General features: G+C 32.5%; 1 protein-coding gene across 4 annotated transcripts; it reads left to right on the top strand.

Moving 5' to 3' along the window:
- Positions 1-2,803: 2,803 nt before the first annotated feature.
- On the top strand, positions 2,804-25,023 carry LOC137831143 (agamous-like MADS-box protein MADS1). Of its 4 annotated transcripts, none has more exons than XM_068638697.1 (9): positions 2,804-2,915; positions 3,414-3,649; positions 20,917-20,998; positions 21,731-21,792; positions 21,855-21,954; positions 22,413-22,454; positions 22,768-22,809; positions 22,916-23,085; positions 24,720-25,023. In XM_068638697.1, the coding sequence occupies exons 2-9, from the start codon at positions 3,423-3,425 to the stop codon at positions 24,721-24,723; spliced, it is 729 nt and encodes a 242-aa protein (XP_068494798.1). In that variant the 5' UTR covers positions 2,804-2,915; positions 3,414-3,422; the 3' UTR covers positions 24,724-25,023. The 4 variants fall into 4 exon arrangements, with proteins under 4 accessions (XP_068494798.1, XP_068494797.1, XP_068494796.1 ...); XM_068638696.1 differs by having other exon boundaries at positions 2,915-3,126; XM_068638698.1 differs by lacking the exon at positions 2,804-2,915 and adding an exon at positions 3,172-3,211.
- Positions 25,024-25,720: the final 697 nt, after the last annotated feature.

Genomic DNA, 25,720 nt, shown 5'->3' with positions numbered 1-25,720 from the left:
ATGCATCACAAGCTTTAAATAAATGGAGCGGAAGGTGGCTAGTAGGAGTGAAGAAGGTAGGAGGCGTGGTAGGTGTATAGAGATGGTGTGAGAGTGGGGGTGTGGTGAAGGAGCTGCATTCTTTTCTAAAATGTAGGGTAACATTGGAGAACCTGTTTTCTGTTCTTTATGCAGGAGTGCTTAAGGATGGAAAAGCTTTATGCTGTGGTAAACCAGATGGAGCTATAAAGTGGTCTTATGGAACAGGGTGGGAGATGAGCAGACGCAGAGAGTTGCAAACGAGATCTAGGTGATGCAGGAGTGCGGTGTTATTAAGGAGTAAACCCCTTGTGATCCAGGATGGGGAAAATACTATGGGTTTTGCCGAACAATGCAGGTTTTTCATTCATGGGACAGAAACACTGTAACTGTTATTGTTGTTTTATAGTTCCTTGTGATTATGCATTTTAGCTAGATGAGATTAGTACCATATTATTATGTAGTTCCCTATTATTTTGAAGCTGGGATGAATCCCAGGGGAGTAGGGATTTGTTGTAATGTACAACTTTCTCAGGATTGGAAGCCTTAAACTACATGTGTTTTATCACATGTGGTGTATGGGTACTGTATAAGGGTTGGGACATCCCTGAAATGTCCCTCTTAATTTATTTACTTTTTGCTGATAAAAAAAATAACAACCTCCCAACAAACTTTATTATTTTATTTTTTATTTAGTGAATCTTTTACTTGATTATTCAACTTTTACTTGATTATTCAACTGTTCCTCGTGGATTCAATATTCGTTCTTAGGACAAATTATTACTTATGACAACACGATGCACTTGCCGTAAAGTAATCATGAAAGAGCCTAACCTTTTCTTTCGATTTTGATTCAGATGAGACACCATAAGCTTGTTGCTAACTTCGTTTCCACCTTTTGATTTACGGTTTGGCTCCCAATCAAAAAATTTGATTGATTGAACATTGTGTCCAGGTTTATCTTGGTGCACTTGACGAGTGACATGTGCCCCTTGATCGTGATAATCTCGCCTTATACCTTCTTCTGCAAAAGTTGTTGGAACCCTGGACTTTCATTTTCCCACTTTTCATCTAGCCCTAAGTTAGAAGACCACAAGTACACTATTGATCGTCTAACACCCTTGTTGTTTGAAGGTGATGAGGGTTAAAGTCTATTGCATAATGTGCTCGAGATTTCAAACCCGCACTCCCCTCGTGTTGGGCTACACCGCCTATTAGGCCATGCTGTTTTTTGCATTATAAGTTTACTCACTCACGTGTGATAATTCTGTTGGAGAAAGAAAATGAAAATGTTCATAGTTCATAGCTCAACTATGACATACTAGATCAGATAACAACATTTGCAAATCAGTAACTATATTGTGAGTTATTTTATTTTGACTTGGGAGCATGTTAATAAACAAAATTCACTTTTGAATGCTTAAAATGTAAATTTTTCATAAACACCAATCAATAAGAGAAACTTGCTTTAATAAATTTATGTTGAATCATGGCCAATCTTTTAATTGAGTTTGGGCGAATATTTCCTCTCCATCTATCACAACATTCCTAAAAATAACATTATTTCTATATTTCCAAATTATTTTTATTATTGCCATCCAAATTGTTTTTCAAGTAATGTTCTCATTTTTTTTTTAAATCTGACATGTTAAATTGATGAAAGTGTTGTATGATCTTGTTATGCACATCATATGTTATGTTTATTCACTAGTTATTTATGTTCCAAACTCAGGTAGACACCCAACATGTCAAACAAAAATAAATGCCAACAAGATATATCTTGTTCTTTATAACGGATATATAGTTTACATGATATATCTATTCCTCTATCTGCAAGATTATTCCTGTTACATTGCTATTAAGGCTTGTTCTCCAAATGAAATGTTTTTTTATTAGGGATTAGGATGCCGATAAAAGAAATTAGGAATTAGAGATAGCAATAAATTGAAGTTTTCTATTTTATTGAATCTCCAAGCATTATTTTTAGAGAACTTTGGCATGACTCTTACACGTTTATCTATCCTTTTTACTTTTCTTTCCATTACAAGTTCCATCATTCATTTACAATTTAATCCACATATGTTGGTATAAATGGTGGTAAACCCCAAAAAACTGTGAAATGTTTATTATATACTGTGGAAAATTCAATCCTTCATATGAAAAAAATCTATAACATGGTCAGTAACCTATATATCATCGTGTCACCTATTTTACATACACTGCCTAATAGTTCCTTTCAAAATCCAAATGTTAAATTACGGCTTTTGATATATTAACCAGGCCATCAAAATCGAAATGCAGAAAAGGGAAAAAGGAAGAAAATTTTCAAGTGAAAATTTCAAACCAACTTTCCCATCCCCACAAAGACTAATTGAAGATTATGATCAGACGTCACGTGGGAACCCTTCTTAGTTGAAACTGTAATAATTCAAGAGAGAGGATCACGAGTCACTGGAAACTCTCAGGTTTCAATTTTAAAATACACAAAATAATCAAATGTAGTGGGATTAGTTAAAGTGGAAAAAACCTTCTAATATAAATTTGTACTTATATTTTAACTTTTATTTGTTAAAAAAAAAGTTTATATGTTAATTTTAATTTATTAGCAAATTTTGGGTTGTTTTACTTTTTTTTTTCTATAAGTGTAAACAAAGCCATATTTGAAGTAAAATGCAAAAACTCAAATTCCAAGAAGCAAAATGGTTTTCTTTTATGATGAGTTAAACATTTGAAGCTTCAGAATTTTGCGTTCAAACTTTTATGTTCATGTCCCTCTCATTGAAATTGAATCAAACCCCACATTAACAAATTAAAGTCACTTTCGAAAAGACCCTTTCATTATCTCCCTCTCCTTTTCCCCATACATGAAGAAATGGATGGTTTATGGAGCATGAAAGGTGAACCTCAAGTCACTTACTCTCTCTCTCTCATGCTTTAATTCTCCCACAAGAGAAGTTAAATTTTAGTGTGAGTTGGGTAATTGTTGGAGGGTCTATTTTCAGTCCATAAATACCTGTCTGCTAGGCCAACTCACTTCCATATTTTGCACCCTTTGTACCTGAGTTCAAGGTTAACACCAAAGAACTACATATAGTTCAGATTCCAAAGGTATAGATAACATAGTGGACTTGTTTGTTTGCACCCTCTTACCCTAAATATTTTTTTTTTCTGTATATTGCTATCTAATTTCATGGTTAGTCACTAACTTATAGCATGCCAAAATCCAGATCACACCAAACCCTTAGGCACATATACAATTATTCACATCTTTCGTTTTTGTTTTCTTTCCCTTTCTCTTCAGTTTATTTGATAATTTGATTTGCATATATTTTTTTCAATGATTGAACAAGGGTACTGACTAATTATCTGGTTTTGGTATAACTAATTACTTTTAGCTTCAAACCATGGAGCTTCCAAATCAAGCTCAAGAAGGATCTTCTCAAAAGAAGATGGGAAGAGGGAAGATTGAAATCAAACGGATCGAGAACACCACAAATAGGCAAGTCACCTTCTGCAAACGCCGCAACGGTTTGCTGAAGAAAGCTTATGAACTGTCAGTTCTGTGTGATGCTGAAGTTGCCCTTGTTGTCTTCTCAAGCCGTGGCCGTTTGTATGAGTATGCCAACAACAGGTTATACCAACACACAAACCCTTCTTAATTTTTGTAATCCCCAAATCTTGAAGGTTCTTAATTAGAAAGCTCTTTGGTTTTGCTTGTTAATATCAAAATGCTTGGTGATTTTGTCTCAAAATGTGTCCAACTTGTTATGACAAGTGAAAACTGATATATGAATATCAGTTTCTCTTTTTTAAATCTTTTGAATGAGGTTAAGATAGGAGCAAGCCATTTTTCAGTTCAAAGTGTGAATTTCCTTTCTCCCCCAACACTTTAATTTTGTCCCTTTTGTTTGTTTGTGTTTTTTAATGTTAATTTTAGTTTCCTTAATGAGCTTTATGGTATATGTATGTCGTTTAACTCACAAACCTATTGCTCTTTTATTCTTGTCACCCAACTGTTTGTTTGAAAGGTTGCAGATCAGTGATGAGAGATAGAAATAGGAGTTAAGGTGATATATACTAGGAGTAGCACTTGATAGATGAAGAACAGGAACAGCTTTGAATAGGGTTACAAAGATTTGCAAGTCAGAGATCTTAGCTTCTTTGTGTATATTCTCCCATGCTCTTAAGCCTTTTCCAATCCTTTTCCTTTCTCTCTCTTTCCCTAAACATGTCAACCATAAAACCTACAAAAGTCTGCCACATAAAGCTGCATGTACTCATTATTGATCATCTTCTCTTCTCTTCCTCCTCCTCATCATCACTTTTTCTTGCCACTCCTGATTAACTTGTCAGCTCATCAAAATTTCAAGTTATCTAGGGTTTCGATTTTTCATTAGTCACACCTAAATCCATTCATGGATAAGTCTTTAGGGCAGTCGAATCTGGGATATGATCTTCCAGTTTTATAACCTAACTGTGAAAAGTAAATAGTAAAAGAATGTTTAAAACTCTTTTTTTGAATTTATTTCCGTACAAGGTAGTTATGAATATGTGAACCTTCCAAAACCCAAATATTAGGGTTTCTTCAGGCAAAGATTTTAAGATTCCGCTTACAGTGAAACAGATTTTTTCCCCCTTCTCATCTGTTCAATATTAAATATTATCTAGGTGTTCATGAAAGTCTAAAATTCGTTTCCCACTCTTCATTACTATTTGTCGTTTACCATAGGGTCAAGGAAACATGGTGCAGTTAGGGTTTCCCAGCTTGTGTGGTGTTATCAATGTCAAAAACTCTCTATATGCTTTTGAAATTTCTGGCAGAGGGGATCTTGAAATATTCATGGAATTGGGTGGCCACTTTTTCTACAAGAAGTAAAGGACATGTATTTTGTTTCTTATAAATATTTTATTTAACAATTACAAAATAAGAATAAAATGATGATAATCAACATAGATTTAACATCACCATCTTCTGTTTATTTTTATGATATTATATTTATTAATTTAAAAATAAAAGAATTTGCTCACTTTTTCTTTTTTTTTTCACAAAATCCCATTTCCAAAACAAAGATACCCCCATAAGCTTCACGAACTTCTATAAATTATAAATTAATATACTGAAATGGAATAAATATAATTTGTTCTCTAATGTTAAAAAATACGATTCACTGGTCACGTGAAGTATTATTTCTTAGTTCTTCAGTAAGGACATGAGGGCACAGTGGCATTTATTCTTCTTCAGGTTCTTTGGTTCATCTTTATATATAATTGTAAGTTAATTTTCTTTCCCATTTGGTAGAATTTATTAAAAAATTAGTATCCTAAGGAAGTTATGTATTATGGTGTTTTGATGTTATTCTTTGTGGATGGTTTGTTTTTTACCCTGAGTTGCTAAAAGTGATACCATGATATCAGATTCTAAGAGTGGCTAAAAGCAAAGCACCCTCTCTCTTTCATCTTTTTTCATTTCTTTCATCTTTGAGGAAATAAAGCTTCTTCACTCGACGTCAATCTTCTACCTACTCTCAATTATGTGTTTTGGAAACTTCAATAAAAATGGAAACTTACATTTACATTATGGCCAGAGGATCATAGATAATTGGCTTCTTCGTACTCATGGCATTAACTCTTGCCATTCGAAGTTTGAACTTTTAAGAAGTTTTCAAAAAGGGTGAGAGGGGTTTCACATTATTCCTTAGAATATTTCAAAGAATAAGAGTTTATATATATAAACAAATTCAGCTTCAGATGGTTTGTGCCCTTACAAAAATAAGTGACAAAGGTGTGTGAAGAAAGAAAAGAAAGAGAGTACGATCCAATGAGAAGTTCTGAGACTTGATGACCCTCGTTTCTTAGGTTTCAAAGTTCACTGACACAAACAAGAACTACAACAGCAATCTTCAAAGGGTTTTAAGATAATCCAGGTGAAAAATAGGGATTTTCATGGTTATTACACCATGTATAATGACACAGTGGTCACACATTTTCTGAACTTTTCAAGTTTTGTTATATTTATTTTATCCAATGATATTATTGGATTATGTGCCAGCTTGGCAGGGACAGCCAATCAGATCCTCGATAATATTAAGGTTGAGATATAACAGTAAGATTCAAATAATCATGTTCCAAATAAAAAATAAAATTATTATAATATACTCTATTTTCCTCACAACTATAAGAGAAAAAAAAGTTTTAAAATAAGTCTCATTTCAACTTTTGAATGTAATATTAATTATCTGTTTATATGTGCACTCCTAACAAGATTAAGAAGAAAACACAAACTAAAAATGACTAATAAAGTTAATTTTGTAAAAAAAATTATTTATTATGATTTTGTATTTGTGTAAGAAAACTTTAAAATGATATTTATTATTGTTTGAAGAGAGTATTATTTTTATTACTAGATATATCATTTGCAGAAGAACAAGAATGTTTATTCTTGATCATCATATTATTTTTCATGTCATATAAGAAATCAAAAGTAAGGAAATGTTAATATTTAATCTTATTTATGAATTTACATTATATAATTTTTTATTTTTTATTTTTTTATTCGTTAAATGAAACACCCTTTAATATAGGAAAATCATTTATATTTTATGGATTATGAGTTTACAGAGCATATACATATATGGAAATTTTAGTGGAAGAACTGCATTGTGAGTTGTATTTCTCTTCTTCAATTTCTTTGACTTTTATACTGACAGGATGGCCTATATAAGACAAACGAATACTGTTAGTTTAAATTGCACCATATATACAATATATAGACTAACCATAATTAATCATGTATATAGATGCATCATATAAACCCTAATATATATATACATATATATATATAACAACACCAGTTTTCAAGATATTTGTAGTATATTCATATTGATCAGTGCTTAGTGTTGGATAGGCTGGCTGCACCCCTTGTCTTGTTTTCCCCTTCTTTCACTCAGTCCTGACAGTAGCTGTGTGCTACAGTTTTCTTCTGTGCTGCCATTTGGTTCCTCAGCTGATATAATTTATTGGTCCTGCATCCAAGCTTTTTACCTGTGCCAACAACAAACAAGACCACACCCACCCAATGAGAGCACTACCCTTCCTTGTAGCATATGTTGCCTATGCATACAACATCAAAATTGTGTGTTGTTCTACTACCTCCTTCTAACTACTTCTATAACACCTTTTAAAATTCCTATTACTGTAAAGTTTTTATGCATACCTTTGCACACAAACACTAGTCTAAGAAAGAAAAACTACCCTTTGGGTTCTTGACTTTCATCCATGCCCAAACCTTGGGCTTTGCAGCAGATCTCTTTTTCATTCACACTTTCATCCTTAGAAGTGAAATTGTTCCTCTGGTATAGATTCTCCCATACTACTGTCACCCACAAATTTTTCCAAATAGCATTTTCTTTACTGGTAAATTCCTGGCATACAAATTGCTGGTAGTGTGACATTGGATTTTCATGGTGGACATTGATAATGCCCAACCAATTGTTAACATGTTCCGTATTTCATTGGAAATCCCACAAATTAGGAATAGGTGATTGATAGTTTCCTTGACTTGCACATGACACATAATGTGCTCCCATCCAAAACCTTTCTAGCTTTTAAGCTGAATTTTGTTGTCAGTTTATCTAAGAATACCCTTCATACGGAATGTTGGGCCGAAACTAAGGTTTTACACTTTCAAAACTATTCGGAAAAGACTTCATTTTAGAGCTTACTATATGTCAATTTCACTATATGATGTTTGATCTCATCATCTTTCCTTGACCAATCATCCTCGGCTTCAGCTCTCAGATTAACACCCTCAATGTCCTAGATCAAAAGTTATATAGTCGGTTCCTTTCCCAATCAAACCATTGCAAATTAGAGATTCCATTGCAACCTATGTCCTTTCCAAGTGCCCATTTCTTCAATTTTTACCTCCTTAAAGTTTGCATTTGTATATAATCTAGAGTACTTTTTCATCAAAGATTCCAAACTAGCCCGTCTATCCTCCCAAAACTTGAATTTCGACCCTTTTCCTATTTTCTAAACTACATTTTCATCAAACCACCTTCCTTGCTCTTATCCCCTCTCATTTTCCTAAGATCCTTCCACCATCAAGACTCTTTTGTCTTATATCCCCATGGCATTTAAGATCCTCCAAGAAAAATATTTTAAATTCAAAACCTCATTTCTTTAGCTCCTGGTTCTATACACCTAGACGCCATTTTCATTTAGCTAGTAGTTATGTTAAACTTCTTTACATCTTTAACTCCTAATCTCCCCTCATGTTTTGGCTTGCACATTTGTTTTCATATAATTCATGTCATCTTCCTACCCTCACTCCATAGAAAGTTCTTCTAAACTCTCCTAATCTCCTTTCCCACTGTGACATACATCTTGTAAAATGATATACAAAATAAGGGGATAACATATAATATGAATTTGATAAGATACACTCGCCTCTCAAAGGATAGATGTCTACCTTTCCACCTAGAAAGTCTCTCCTTTACCCTCAACTACTTTCTCCCATAATTGATATTTCTTAGAATTCCCTCCAATTGGCATCCCCAAACAAATGACCAATAGAATGCTTAACCCCTCACATTAAAATTTTAGAAAATCTTTCAAGAATATACAGCTTTCCACTCCCACTCCTTCCAACTTACTTTTTTTTTGTAAAATTCACCTTTAAATCAGACGATGGTTCAAAAGATTTAAGGACACATTTCATAACAAATATATTTGAAGATTGTCTTTTAACGGGAGCAAAGTGTCATCTACAAATTGAAGTATATTCACGTTTACCCCATTGTTCTTCAATTTTACCCTATGTAACATCTGATTTTTTATGTCCCTCCTAATTATTCCTTACAATTCCATAAAAATTATTAACACAAAAAAATGGTTCTAAGGGGTGTCCTTGCCAAAACCTTTTCCCTAGTTTAAATATTTGGGTTGGACTTCCATTGACTAGCTCATAAGGGGTTTAGGGTTTAGGGTTCTAAGGGGTGTCCTTGCCAAAACCTTTTCCCTAGTTTAAATATTTGGGTTGGACTTCCATTGACTAGCTCATAAGTGGTAGACAACTCTAAACAGCCCCTCACCCATAATGATCCATTTCTTGCAAAAGCATAATCTCTCTAACATATAAAAACAAAACTTATTATGTCGCATGCCTTCTCAAAGTCTACCTTAAACACTACATATTTTCTCTTTTTGCACCTCATCTTCCACACCACCTCATTAGCTACTAATACACTATCCAATATCCATCTCCCCACCAAAAAAACAATCTTAGTATGATCTATGACTTTTACCATTATCCTTTTCAATATAATGGATAAGGATTTTAATAATCTTATAGGAACAACCCATCAATGAAATCAATCTATAGTCATCAAAGCCTTAAGGGTTGTCACATTTTGGGATCAGTGTAAAAAAAGAAGCATTAGTACCTTTGCCTTTTACTACTCTTATGAAATTTATTAACAACAAAAAACAATATCATTTTTCATTATGCCCCAAAACCTCTTAAAAAAAATTGAAGTAAAGGCACATGTTCTAGGATATTTTGAGTTGTCACAACTTTATATTACTTTTTTTTACTTCTAATTTAGTAAGTTCCTACGTTAACATCCTATTATCCTCTCTTGAAATTGTTTGAAATTATATATTCCCCAATTTTATGTTGAACTTCCATGTTTGTTTCCTTCAAATATGTCTTCATAATATCTTATTTATTTCTTTTTTTATATCTATATGTTCTTCAAACCATTCTCCATTAATTTTAACCCCACCTATATTATTTTTAACCTTTTCCAATTAATCATAGCATGGTAAAACCTAAAGTTAAAATCTCAATATGATATCCATTTAATCCTCGATCTCGGTCTATAACTATCGACTCTTGTCTGCGATTTAATTTCTTAAGTTCAACACACATTTGTCTCCCCTCCAAAAATCCTTTTGCATCTAAGGTATTGTCCACATTGGCTTTGTCCAAATAAACTATTTAAGGATTATATTCTTTTTACTTTGTTCAACTCTGTCAAACTCTTCTTTTTTTTGACACCTTCAAGTCTTGTTTCATCTGCTTTAATTTTCCTTTTAAAATAGCTAACCTTCTCCCCATATTAGATTCCCACTATTTTCTCACAAAAGGTTCTAACTTCTAACTTCTAACTGACCCACATATTATCAAATATCTAATGGTCTAAAAGGTTTGGGGCCCCAATCCACTTTTATGATCTCCTATACTAAGGCACGATGATCAGATAGTGTCCTATCTAATGCAAATGTTTGCTTGTAGACCATAAATTCCTTCATTCACTTGATACCATTACTCTATCTAGCTTACTTTTTGCAGAGTTGTTCACTTTGTACTAAGTATACCTTCTACTTATTATTGATAAATTTAGCATCCCAGTATCTTCAATAAACTTAGTAAAACTATCAATCTCTCTTCCACTAGTCTATATTAGGCTTATCCTTTTCCTTTCATGGTTATTCCTCACTACATTGAAGTCCCCCACCATTACCCATATCTTACTACCTCCTATTCCCTTCTACTAGTCCCTATTAGGCTTATCTCTTTCCTTTCATTGTCATTCCTCACACAGAAAGTCCCCTGCCATTACCTTTTTCTTACTACCTCCATTATTCCTAATATGAGTTAATTCTTCCTACATTCCCCTTTTGAAGTTGAATGTACATGATGAGTACACATTCACTATAGTTATTAAAGTGTCTTTCTTCTTACATTTACCTTTGGTTACTACATTACATTTACCTTTAGGTCGTGTAGTCACTACATAACCCTATTACTCATACCCTCTGACAAATCATCTTCTTCTTTTATTTTAACCAAAACCTCAAAACTCAATGGGAAATTACAAAGGAATCAACAAAAAAAGGTTTAGCATTCCATGCGGAGGCAAAACAAAAGAATTACAAAGAAGAAAAGAAACTAAGAAAACCCTATGATGGTTGTTTTTGTCTTCTAAATACATACATATACTCTACTTTTTCTCTCTTTATTACTTTTAAATAATTCCATTTTGTAAATCCTCTCAATCCCCTCACATTTACGCAAAGTAACCTCATTTATCACTCATAACTCCCTTCCCCTATCCCTATTCTCCAATTCTTGTAATGCATTTATAATAATTTGTTTGTAACCTTTGTATGTTACTCTTTGTTTCACCATCTTCATCACTAGTGCAGAAAATACATTTTACATCGATTTTAAGAGACATATTACACTGGTTACACCATCGATGTAGGTCTTAGCGAGGTAAAATGTCAATCACATATTACACCGGTTGTAAAAACCAATGTAATATGTTCCAAAATTTGGGTAAAATAATTCAAAAATATGTGCTCTAGAAGGACATATTACATCGGTTGGAACAAACAATCGGTGTAGTATGTGGAATATTACATCGGTTAAGGCCACAACCGGTGTAATATGTTAGATTTATTTTTTTATAAATTTATTAATATACAACACAACATTCATTGTTGCTCATACATAACATTGGTGATACACAAGCAAACATCGCAATAACCACAAGTCTAGATATGAAAAGAAAAATAAGAAATGCACTTACAATCAAACATAAAAATCCATATTTTCATTTTACATCATTTATTGGCAAACAACACGATCTAGTAAAAACAGATTTTTCACACAACATATAAAAATTTCTCTAAATCTAAAATCGCAAATCTAAGAAAAGAAAGGCCTAGCGAGATACCTTTAGGAAGTAAAGCGTCTTCTTTGGATTTTCCAACTATGTTTGTAGGCTGCATCCTAAGATCGAAAAAGAGTTAGGAAAACGAGGAAAAAGGCAACACATATGTAGATTTGAGGAAAAGAAAAGTGAAGAAAGAACACTACAAAGAAAGGACAGTGGAGGAGATTGTGAGCGATGCCAACAACAGTGGTGGAGAGCAATGCCAGCAGTAGTGGAGGAAGAGGTGCATAGCGATAGTAGAAGTGAATCAAAACAGTGGCAATAGCATGACAGCGATGGTGGCACTAGTACAAAATATAAAAACAACGACCATTTATTTAATGCGTTTTTACGATCAGACGTTGTCATTTAAAATGCGGTAGCATTTTTTAAATTAAATTCATTTAAAAATGCGGTCATTTGTAATAGTCTCATTCTTAAAACAAAGCGCTTTGGTTAAGAATGCGGCTTTACTTCTTAACCACATTCTTAAAACATTTTTCCCCTAAGACAAAGCGCGCCACTTACGCTTTCATACTTCCTTCTCTGTCGCTTTCGTTCTCTTCAACTCTTTTGCTCTGGTGTTTCCCCTCGTCTTCCTCAAGCCTACATTTGTCTTCTTCGTGGTAAGTTTATTTCGACCTCTCTACTTCTTTTTCACCATTAGTTTTTGTTTTTTTTTTCATTTCTCTTATGTGTTTCTTTTCTGTCATTGCTTGAAGCTCACTTTCTAATTGTCTCGCTGGTGTTTGGGTGTTTACTGTGTCACTGCTACCACTTTTGTTGTCGTAATCGATGTTGTCGCCGCTGCACTCACCAACAAACCCGCCATGTGGATCATATACAGTATGGCCCCACTGTGACCCCTAAACATCTCCATCGTCACCGTGCCGTTTTTCTCACACCCTCACTCCCACCGAAATATCGCGTCGTCGCAAATGTTGGAAAACAAACCTGCACCATCACCGTGCAATGCAAGCACATTCACCGTCGAGTTCTACCCCGCAACAGTGCTCACCAATGCGTGTAGTTTCGCCTTGCAGTCCCTTCTCCAAACTTTGATGCTACCATCCGTGGATGTCGTGTATACAGTGTCATTACCGTGAACAACCCAAGCGTTGATGGCATTCTCATTCATAAGCATATAAGAATGGGGCTATTTACCATAACCACATTTATAAATCAACATTTAAGAATGCGGTTAAATAGTCGCCTTCTTCTCTGTTGGACATAAGACTACGTGTACATCAAATGCGACTAGAAACCCACCGTTTTAAAGTGAAAATAGTTGCCTTCTTTTAACCCTTCTGCACTAGTGTGAAGGAAAATGCGAGAAAAATAACTTTACGCGCGAGTAAGCAATAAGAGCACGAGGCAAAAAGTTGGGTAAATAAACATATTACACCAGTTGGATTAACAAACTGGTGTAATATGTCTAGCGCCAAAATAAGTGTTTTAAAAACTTTATTTTTTAACTTTGAAAAAACAAAACTAAATAATAATATTTACAAAAATGACATTGCATTTTTATTTATATAATTTCTTGATACTGTGATTTTGTTACGTTATACTCTAATTTTGTTACATGATACTCTGATTTTGTTACCTCATTGCCAGCAACATCTCCAAAGTTTATACTCTGCTTTAACTTGGAGTAATGGGGATTAGGTCTTTGTGTTATCCGCTGCTTTGGGTAGGGTTGGTTTTTGGCCTTCTGCAGAGTTTCCTTCATATGACTCCCCCTTACTCATTTTTGTTTGGGTTTGCTTTTGTCGCCCCTCCCTTGGACATTGTCCAGTCTTTCACACAATCCTTCTTTCATAACTTCTAATTGGGACCAAACTTCATGCATACAAAAGATATGTCTATTAATTTGCAAATTGTTGTCATTTTCTGCTCCATACCTTTTCCTGTGCTCTTCAACAGACATGTTTCTATTTTGGTACCAATTTTTGTTTAGTTTTTCCTTATAGAGCCACCTTCTCTCTTTACTACCATTTTCATGTTTTTTGTCACTACATTCTATCATTACCTCTTCATTTCGTTCATTACACCCTTAACCACTATGTTCGTCAATGTTTTCCTCCAGCATGTCTACCAATTTTTCATCCCCCTTTTTGTACCTCGCACACTTGTACAAACTTCCCTTCTTTGAGCATTTTGATTTTGATGATAGAACTGACACTCCCTTAATCGACTCTCTAGAGTTATTTTGTCTTATTCATTACTATCCAAACACTTGAAATTTACACCCTTTGTGCCCAGTATTAATAAATTCCTCTTTGAGAACAATATGATAAATATTTCAATTGATTTTGAATCTCTTATTCATACCAGTCTCGCTCCCGTACGATAGTCTTACACGTATCCTCGCAAACTCTAAATGTGTTTCTACTTTGCTTATGTCATCGCATTGGACAAGATTTTCTATGATCACCATGACCTTTTGAAAGCACTCGTAACTCCATAACAAAATAAGGGTTCCTCTCACCCTCATCCATACCACCTTATTCCCAAGTATATCTCGAGTTAATTATGACATTATTGACTCAAACACTAATTCCAACCATTTTGAGTGTTATTTTATTAACCTCCTCACATTCACTTATCCTTTAAATATAGCTCATTTGCAGCCAACCATTCTCTCTCTCCACTACATTAAAATCCACCCCAATTGATGACTATTCTACGGCAAGTGCAATGTGTTGTCAGAAGTAATAATTGAACCCACAAGGAACAGTTGAATAATCAAGTAAAAGATTCATTAAATATAAACCAAAATAATAAAAGTTTGTTGAGATTTTTTATGATGACAATGATTAATAAGAAAACAAGTCAAGAGTTTGTTGCTCAATGTGAAAAATAGGGATTGGGGTTCATCTTTTCTCACTCTTTTGTTTTTTTATTACCATGAAAATATTGTGTCCTTTGATTGATATTGATGCCCGTATAAAAATCATTTATATTGATTCCTCACATATAAAATTACTAAGATGCTTCCTAAATATTGATTCCTCGCATATTTATAAAAACAATTTTTCAGTAAGATCAGACGTTCATAGCAATTAACATTTCAAATTTATTCATAGCATTCAAATATGTTAAACATTATCATTTGGGTCAGAAACTTAGAAGTACTTTCCATTCAAATCTAAATTTCAAGATCAAGGCGAACAAGCATTACTAACAAAATTATAATACCAATCATCAATCAAGAACAAAATATTATGTTTAGATATCACCTAAATACATAAGAGTTTGAATAGATTACTCTCAATCTCAAAGGGTAGAATTAGCCACACACGATGGTTGTTACAAGCAGGGAGTGTAAGAAAAAGAAGATTTCATATGTTTCTCCTTGAAGGTTGTCTCCTCTAGGGTTTCTAACATCTTCTATTCCTCCAATTGGATTACAACTCACTTAATGGTGTTTTCCTCTCAATCATTGCACGTCAAGTCTCCTATTTAACAAAATTTTCATGGGCCAAGTGTGTTCTCACTTGGGCGTTATTGGACTCACTTGGGCGAGAAGCACGAAAAAAGGCCCCACGTTACTAGAGCAATCTTGCTTGGGCGAGATTGAGCTCTCTTGGGCGAGATTGAGCTCGCTTGAGCAAGATTCTTTAGTGGCGTCTGGCTTAGGCGAGTTTGGACGAGCTTTGGTGAGTGTTGGTACATTCCAACTTTCCCTTTTTAGCTTTGTATATTCTCCTTTTGCCCAATCATATCCATTCTTCCCTTAACTCCTAAAATTAACACAAATTTGGGAATAAATCATTCTTATTCAAATTAAAGTCACAAAATATGTAAAAAGGTATAAATTCATAAATTAGGGGTTATTTTATACTTATTTTATCAATTAATATCCATTAGTGCCTATATTTTAATATGAAATATTACTGAAATTTGGCAATTATCACCAATGTCATTTAGGTCTTTCTTTGAATGTAGGTCCAATTAGTGCTTGTACATACGTTTGATGGTGCTTTACCTTTGTATTCATTTCTTTTGTTACCCAATTGACTTCATACTTCCTTCAACTCACGTTTCTTGTTTCCTCATTCCTTTTATACCTCAATTTTATTTTATTTTTTCAGCAAAGAATTAATAAAATTAAATTGAGGGACACTTTAGGGGTGTCCCAACCCTTTTATAAAAAAACCAAAAACCAAAAATCAAATCTAACATATAGATTAAACTAACCTACACAAGCAAACATGCCTAGGCATCCAGAATAAACAGACCCAGCAACATACAAGACTAACTCCTCTCAAAAAAACCTCAGACCACTCCTAAAGGTATCAAAGTTGCCCCGCATTACCTTCAAAAATTCGCTCGTACACCTATACCACCCTCTTTTTAACTGATCCTAAAAAGCATATACTCACACCAACTTAAGATTTAACTATATATTACAAGGCACCTTCACATTTCCAGATTCAGAAAAAGCCTGCTACTTGGCTGCAACATCAGGCTCGAGACTTCCTAAGCGGAAAGTCCAACATCCTGTTTCGGTCAAATGAAAAAATGTTGCAATGCCCAGCACTAGACTAACACAGTTGGTTGACCATAACACCCTGCAGAGCCATCCAACTACTTAGAGAAAATTCTGATGTACCACAGTAGCATCACAACATGCTTTTGCAATGATCTTTCATGAACACTCCACTTTCCAAAAATTCTTCTTTAAAACCTCTGCTTAATTCTACTTCCAGCTTTTCTTCGACATCAATCCAATATCTCCCACAGAAAACTCTTTCTTCCAAACCTTGTGTGACGTTATATACATGGGAACTTCGCATTCCTTCAAAGTTCTTTACTCTCATCCTGCTCCTTAACCGAAATATATCCCTGCTCCCCACAGCTTAACCTGCATACAAAAGAAACAACCTTCCCCTCCACACAAAGCCAAAACACATAAACCAGAATAGCACAATATGTATGTATGAATTGAACACACCTTTTATACCTCAATATACTTATGTTGATCTTTATGCTCCCAATCCAAGTGGAAACGTTTTCTCTAAGTCCATCACATTGTGCACCTTCGTAAACCTACAAAACTAAACATTTATCATCTCTGATTGAGCTTTTGTGATATGAAAACTTCTTGTACCCTTCCCTAATGCCTGAATAATCTACACATATCTTGTTGACCATAACTCGTTAGGAAATGACTAAAAAAGAATGATGTCATCTATCATAAAATACTTCTTTTAACTATAGAGGTGAGTTGGTTCAATGAGTATAGGATTTTGAAAGTTAGTTAAGGAAGAAAGTCTAACCAAAATATTTCATTGTTTCTTCAATAATTGGCTTCTTCATATTCATGGAAGTAGCTCTTGACATTCGAATTTTGAACATTAATAAGTTTTCAAAAAGGAATAAAGGGGTTTCTAGTTGTTGTGAAGATGATACTAATATCATTAATTCCATCAACTACCATATTCAATAAAACAGATTCATATGGATTTTCCCAACTAATGGATCATTATTTCATTTTCCATGCATGATAAACTCAATTTACAAATTCTTATCTCTCCTATAAATTATCGTTTTTAAAGTTTTTTTATAGGCATTGAAAAGTGAATTAATTGGAGCATTTGAGAGATATTTCAATCCTTATACAGAATAAATCATCTATATGACATATACCACAAAAACCTGAACATCAAAAAGATTATGGTGTGTCCCTCCATGCACCTAACCAACCCTATACAAAAGGACACGAAAAACACTACTGGTGCAGGGTGTATAAGTTGGTTAAGCACAACATGTTAGCAGGGATGGAAAAAACCAAAAATCATACACCTCAATTGTGCCCTAAACATAATAAACTATGAAGTTTTCCTCATGCCACAATGTAGTGATTTACAACAAATAGTGTAATGTAGTGATGTACAACAAATAGTGTAATAGAACCCTTCATGCAAAAACTTAGACCATGCTAGAGTAGACTCAATACCAACTTTGAAAGATTTGTTGTTGAAGGGGTGTTATTGAACAAAATTTCTACATACCCTGCAATTTCCAAAAACTATACCCATCTTGACTATCTCGCATAGATCAATGTGACTCACCAATATAAAAATTATATCCAAGAAACTGCAATTACCTCTTATAATCGAGTTTTCTCCTTGTTGAGTTTAGACAAGTAATAAGATTTTAAAACCAATCAGAGTAGAAAAAGTTAAAAATTTTACCTTACGAGTTAACCAAGACTAGGTTTGTAGCAAAGCAGGAGCAAAAACTTCAACCGGATCAGGTCTAGCATTGCTGGAAACAATGTGATTCCTTTGTTTCTAGATTTCTGCAATAATGGTCACCTACATACATGCCCAAGCTTTGTTTGCAACTGTGTTCAACCTACATACCATAAATTGGCATAAATGCCTCTTTGGTTCATTGTGCAACCCAATTATTAAGACATTTATTCATCTTGTAAACCCCAAAATACATAGAGAATATTGGAAGGCCTTAAACCTCTTCGAAAAATATTGTTCATGGTTTCCATTCTACTTTTTTATCACTCTCTGGGCTAAGCATTGTGTTGAGGGAATCACTTTCACCCTCCATAACTTCTCAAAAACTAAGTTGTCTTCCCCTGCAGTTCTGTTATATAGCATGTTATACGTTAAGTTCACCATGTAAGTCTTAGAATATGAATGTTTCCATACCCATTTATCCTTTTTTCCTATTCTAAGCTATATACCACATATTTCTCTCATTAAAGCTTCTTTCAGATCGGATTCTCACACCATCAACTCCTTTTTTTATGTGAGTTGATTTTAGATGATTCCATTTTAAAGATGACACTTTACTTATGATTGAGATTTTAACAAGTATATGGTGAGACTTAGGGAAGATCCCCACCAGACACAAACTTAACCAAGTAGTTAAGTAAGTGTGAAGGTTCACTTCCAAAGACAAAAAGGAAAATCAGATAATAAGGTGAACATGATGTATGGTGCAGAATATAAAGACATGAAAGGAAACACAAGATATGGGAGGAAACCGAAATGGAAATGAAGCAAACAAGAAATACCAACACAAAGATAAAAGTGTAATGGAAAATGGAAGAAAGGATGAAGGAAAGAAAGCTTATGGAAATTAAATGAGAGTGGACACGCCACTTGGAGTGTGGTTTCCTCAAAGATGAGTGTAGAGGGCCGCCACTTGAGAGCTCTCAACTCACTCAAGATAAGACCTAATGCTTAGAGCTAACAAGCCTCACACAATTTGTGCAGAGTTTTCCTTCTTCTATAAAATTCAACATGAAAATACAAGGAGGAAGGCACCCTATTTATAAGAGATGGTGCCTTGGAAAACAAGAAGCAAGGGTAGGATGGTAAATGTGTGAGGGGGGCTTCCTTTAGGGTTTGACTAAGTCAAAACCACACCTTAGGCCACTTCTTCTAGAAACTAGGTCAAAAACAAGCTAAAATGATAACTACACCCCTCTATAACACTAAAGGCACATATTCTACCCTATCTTACTATTTGTACCCCTAAAGTGAGCCCAATTTATTTATAACTTGTTTTATTCTTAATAAGACCAGAAGGAAGAACATTTGATGTTCTGGTCTTTGCCCGTTTCTCCTTCTGGTGAGGTCTGTTAGATCCTTGGTGGGGTCTTCACTTGAAAGTTGAGATGACTTCTCATAGTGTGAATGGTAATTTGAGTCCTTGGTCATCTCCTTGTTGGCTTGGATTGTATCACTTCTCTATTGAAAAGTGCACCTATTATATTCCCATCTTTCAATCTCACACAGCCTTGCATCGTTGCAGGTGGATATATTATATAACCTGAAAAATTATCTTTCAACGTGTCACTGTCAATCTATATGTCCTGCCAGACCCTAATACTTTTTCTTACCCCAATTTAGCATTCTATATAATGTCCTTCCACAATACTCCTTAGTTCTCTCCAGCCCCCATATTTGGAGACTAATATTTCCCTCTATAGTTTGTCATTTTTCCAAACCTAACCTCCAATTCCCCTTTCCAGGTAAGGGAATGTTAAAAATTCTTAAATCCATAATCCCAAGCTTGCCATTCTCCCATTCCTTACATATTCCATCCCACGAAATCTAATTAATTTTTCTCTCATTGTAGCCCCATCCCTAAAGAAACTTTATTTTGTATTTTCATAATATTGAACCCAATAGTTGTTGGTATTTTAAACATTAACATATAAAATAGGAGAAGCAAGGTAATGATTGTTTTAAAAAAGGCATATCCTCCCTACAAAAGAGAGATGCTTCCCTTTCCACCTTGCCAATCTACACCTAATTTTATTTGAAACCCTATTCCAAAATGATATTTTTCTATGAACCCCCCCCCCCAACAGACATCCCTATGTAAGTAAAAAGGGTGCTCATCATTTCACAATTTAGTATAGCAGTATATTTACTCATCAAAATAGTGTCTAAATGATTCCTGCCTATTTTGCTCTTAAAATATTACTTTTAAACCTGAGGCTAATTCAAAGCATCTCAAAATATATTTAAGTACAAAGATATTTCAGTTGTTTCCTTATAGAAAAATAAAGTGTCATTCACATATTGTAACATAATAACCTCTACTTCCCCATTCCCCACCAAAACACTCTGAAGGAGATTATTTTTAATCGCTTGTCTAACACCCCCAGCTAACCTCTCTACAACTATGATGTATAGAAAGGGAGTCAATGGTCTCCCTATCTAAGACCTCTTTCAAGTTTAAATTCAGCGGTGGGACTCCCATTAACAAGCACGTACAAGGTTGACGACTGTAGACGCCTATCATCTGGTCTTTCCATTTTGTACAAAAGTCTGATTTCCTAGTATATAAACAATGAATTTCCAACTCATCGAGTCATGCTTTTTCATAGTCAACTTTTAAAATTATACTTTGTTTCTTTTTCTTTTTTATATCATTTAGAGTTTCGTACATTATTCAATAAAATAGTATACAATTTTTTTTAATATAATAATTAATTCTATTTTATTTATAAAATTAGTTTTTATTTAATAATTTTGTTGTAGTGGGATCTTGAGTCATATATTTGCTGTTGTAAATGGTATATGTCACCAAATTAAGAAAAATATATAAGAACTCATATAACATTGTTTGTATTTTTCTCAATGTTGTTCATAGATTTGTGCCATTGATCTCACTTGTTTATTCTTTGCAGTGTTAGGGCAACAATTGAAAGGTACAAAAAGGCAAGTGCTGCTTCCACAAACGCAGAATCTGTATCTGAAGTTAATACGCAGGTAAATTTATTAAGAATTATAAAAAAAAAAAAAAACTGGCATATTAAAACAATGTTTTGTTAGGGTTATTTAACAAATGCACATACATTTCATAGTTACAGCCTTTTTAAACCAATGATTTTATAGTCAAATCCCTAATGTATTTCTATGTCTAGCATACTAAAAAAATAATATATCTAGCACACAATTAATAAGCAAAAAAAGAAATTGTGAACTTTAATATGAATAAATTCCAGCTAATTAAATTTTATTTAATGTCAATGTTTTTTCTTAAAAAATATTAATGTCATTATTTTTTTTAATTATGCTTTTTAATTGAAAAAATTGTAAATATTCTTCTTTTAGTATATTTGAGTTATAAGAAAATACCATTCCAAATTATTGATTCATATTTCATCATAGCATATCATGGTATTGAAAGTTTCATATGGGATTTGATATATTCAAAGAATAACGTGTTTATTTCTGTATATGGGTTGGGATACCCCTGAAGTATCCCTTTTATTTTATTTATTCATTGCTGATAAAAAAAACTGTTTATTTCTATGATGTTGATGTGTACACGAGTTAAAACACCTCTTAAAGAGTTATATTTATTTATTTATTTTTATTGATAAAAGAAAAACATGAATCTAATTCTTCATTCAAAATATACACAATATTGTGGATATTTGACTATTTCTTGCCAACAATATGTATAATCTTCTTCACATATTAACACTATCAAATCAGTTTTACCAGCAAGAATCATCCAAATTGAGAAGACAAATTCGAGATATTCAGAACCTAAACAGGTCAGTTTCTTACTTCTTTTCTTTATATTTTTTCCATATCTCACATGAATTTTGCCTTGTAGGCACATCCTTGGGGAAGCACTTGGTTCTCTGAGTCTCAAGGAACTCAAGAACCTTGAGGGTAGATTGGAGAAAGGATTAAGTAGAGTTAGGTCTAGAAAGGTATAAATTGGTTTCCTCACAGGAAAATAATATATACATTTATTCTTTATTTTTTTTTCTGATAAAATAAAATTGTTATTGGAAGGTTTTCTTATAAACCCAAGCATGCATATAAGATGAGTAAAAACTACAAAAAAAATAAAAAAAGATACAAGAACTTTTACACTTTTGGATATGTTTTGATGAAATTTTCCATTAATGATTTTAAAAATTGAAATTAATTTTTCCACAACATAAATTTTAACTATACATAACTGAATTTGTAAAACATTTTTATATATTTTTTAAAAATTTCTACTTTTAAAACTTCATTGAATTTTAACTAATAAAAAAGGTTTGTTTAATTTTTTCTTATATTTCTCTTCTAAATTATTAATAAAATTCGTTGTAGGTAGCATATGTTCCCTCCTGTTTGTCTATCTTTATTCCTGTAGACTGATGCACTAAAAATTTTGCAGCATGAAACATTGTTTGCTGATGTCGAGTTCATGCAAAAACGGGTACTCATATTTTTCTTTGATGTTGTTTAACTTATGTTTTACTTGTTTTTATTTTTTATATACCATAGCTAGCATATATAGCAAGTTCCCCAAACAGAATAAGGAAGAAGATGATGTTAGAATAATCTGATTAGGGTTTATCTTTTCTTGTCTTCTGCAATACGAGTTTATATATTTTTTTATCAAACTTGGACTCTCTTTTTTCTCTTTTAATTGGTTTGATCCTACTAGCAGTTTGATTTCATCTTATTGATGAAGGTTTTTCTGCATGAGTAACCAAATTCTGAGGTTTAAGTTTGGTGATATTGTGCAGGAAATTGAGCTGCAAAACCATAACAATTATCTGCGAGCTAAGGTCCTCTCATTATTCTATTAACACACACATACATTACACTGTCAAAGAATCTATGCAGAAAACACATAAACGTGGTGTGTTAGTTGATTGTTGATTATTGATGCAGATAGCTGAACATGAGAGAGCTCAACAACAACAACAACAATCAAATATGATGCAGGGAACACTGTGTGAGTCCCTTCCTTCACAATCTTATGACAGGAACTTTTTCCCTGTAAATCTCATACCTTCTGATCAACAATATTCACGTCAAGACCAAACTGCTCTCCAACTTGTGTAAGCATTCATCATCACCTTTCTCCTATTAATTAATACTGTGTTTCGCTTCCTCATTTTAGACGTGATTTTTAACATTTCACATGTATTTTCTTAAAAATTATTAGCTCTAACCATTTCCCACCAAAAAAAAAATCATTAAATAAAAGTTAAAAATAAAAAATAATTATTTTTTATATTAAGTAAATTATATATTATTTTAAAAATTAAAAAATTTATTGGTATCTAAATTAATTAATATTATTGTAAATAGTTTTTAAATTCGTATTTAATCTGTTATTACGATTTTAGCTATCAATTTTAAAATCTAAATAATTGTTAATTAAAATCTTGATAGTTAATTAAATAATAATTTAGATATTATTATTTTTTTAATTTTTAAAATAATATTTAATTTAATTAATATGATGTTTAGTTTAAGGTGAAATCAAGTTATATGATGTAAGGAAAAACTGAAACTACTTTAAATAATTTTACTTTTACATTCAAAAGTAAATTATAAACTTCAAACACAACTTTGGATCCTAAACATAGTTCCTTCATTCTCAATAACTTCCAACACACTTGACAAGAAGGGAAAGCTGCTTTCCCCTCTCAATAAATTTTCTTGGTTACTCTCTCCATTGTTACTTTTCAGAATATATTTTATAATTTTAATATTTCAGAAAGCTAATTTCTGAATAAAAGATAAATGTTCCAAGAATTTTCTTAGATTAAAAAACCACTATAAACGGATGAAACAAAGATTCAATCCCCATTATGTTTATAGCTTTAAATTTAACAAGTAAAAGGAATGCAAATGTATCAGTATAAAAAAAAAATCAATTAGATTATATATATATATATATATATATATATATATTATTTTTTTAAAGAGTTATAAAAGTAAAAGCAGAACCCAATTCTAGAACATTACAAAAACTCATAAGCAAGTAAACTAATTTGTTCGTATACAAATTCTGTTTGTAATAAAGGAGAAAATTTTGTCAGCATAAATGTTTATAAAGTGAACTATACTTTGAAAAAGCTTCCATATTTTTTAAACAAGTTAACATGCATTAATTAGTCCTGATTATTCATAACCTTTTTTAACATTTTTGCATGAATTTTTTCCTATCTTTCTGTAAAAAAAAAAATTCAAGAAGAGAGATGAGAAGAAAAAAGGGAGAAAAATATTACATATGTAGGATGAAAATTTATGGTGTGAAATAAAAATTAGAATCACCCTTAATGCATATATCAAGATTAATTTTTTTATCAATAATAAATAAATGAATTAAACGAAACACTCCAAGTATCTCAATCCTTTATACACAGCTCATCTTCAAAATATAATTCACAAAAATTCAAACAAGTATAAAGGTTTAGAATCCTTTGCTATTTGTTTAAGCACAACATAGAAGTATCTTAGACTATAGTGTGCTCTACAAAACGAATGTCTGCACCTAAAAAGACGCATCAAGATTATTAGGATTTTTTTATGCTTGATATGTTTGTAAAATTGTATATGGTTTAGTGTTTCATTTTAATTTAATTAATTTATTATTGTTGATTAAAGACACACCCTTAATGCATCAAGTAATTAACAGTTTTACAAAAGTGATAAACCTCTATTTGTTTATATTTGAATGCAGCTGAAGATATGGTTGAAATTAAAGCTAGAGTGGAAGTTGTGGCACAGTCTTCATGGGTTAATTATGATGATCTTGCTAACTATATATTAATAGTTATGTGTAGTGTCTATATTTGGAGATCCAATAATGCCATGCACATGTCTGTGTTTCTGAACCATATATTAGTGCCTTTAGAATATACTTTTTCTAAAGGTCACCAAACTCTGAACTAAAAATGTCCCAGCATTTTGGACCCTTATTTCATACTATATATATAATGCTTATGTATCTTTTAATTAAATAAGAACTGTGTGTGATTCAGACACTTCTATATGCTTCTCATGCAATATAACTTAATTATTGCTTTTATTTGGATATATTACAATGCCATAAAACAACTCACCCAAAAAATTTCTTTATTTGTAATAATATTTGGATACATTTTTTTAAAATTTTCGATCAATTTCATTAATATTATAAGGTAAGTAGTAAATTTTGTATGAGGTGATAAGGAAAATATTGTATCCGAATAAGAAAAATTAAATTTAGTAAATTTGAATTTTGTTATCTAAATGCAATATTTAAAATTTAAATAATTTAAAATAAAATAATTGAAATTTAATATATTTAAATTTCTTGAAAATTAATTTTTTTTATACAAAATCAGCATTTGAAATGTCTATCAAACATTATCTATTTTCTTTTGGCCATAGTCGTAGTTTTAGAGTAGAGAGATCACTCTTCTCTAACAAGTTGCTCATGCAAAAAAAAAAAATGTCTATGTAATAATAGGATTAAAAGTTCAGAAACTAGAGACCAATATTATTCCCAAATAACTAAATTCCAAACCTAGAAAGTGGTGCTTAATCCAATTGGAGAGAAAAAAAACATAAGGAGGTAATTATTATTAATCTAATTAAACGAGTCCATAGTTTTTATTAGTTTGTTATATTGTTATGTTAATGTGCCTTGTATAACCCCCTTAAAAACAAGAAATCATGTATTAGGCCCTTATATTTTGA

This window comes from Phaseolus vulgaris, chromosome 6, assembly GCF_000499845.2.
Source record: "Phaseolus vulgaris cultivar G19833 chromosome 6, P. vulgaris v2.0, whole genome shotgun sequence".
NCBI classification, from domain to species: domain Eukaryota; kingdom Viridiplantae; phylum Streptophyta; class Magnoliopsida; order Fabales; family Fabaceae; genus Phaseolus; species Phaseolus vulgaris.
Note: the sequence above shows the minus strand (reverse complement) of the source record. Positions and strands in the feature narration are given on the sequence as shown.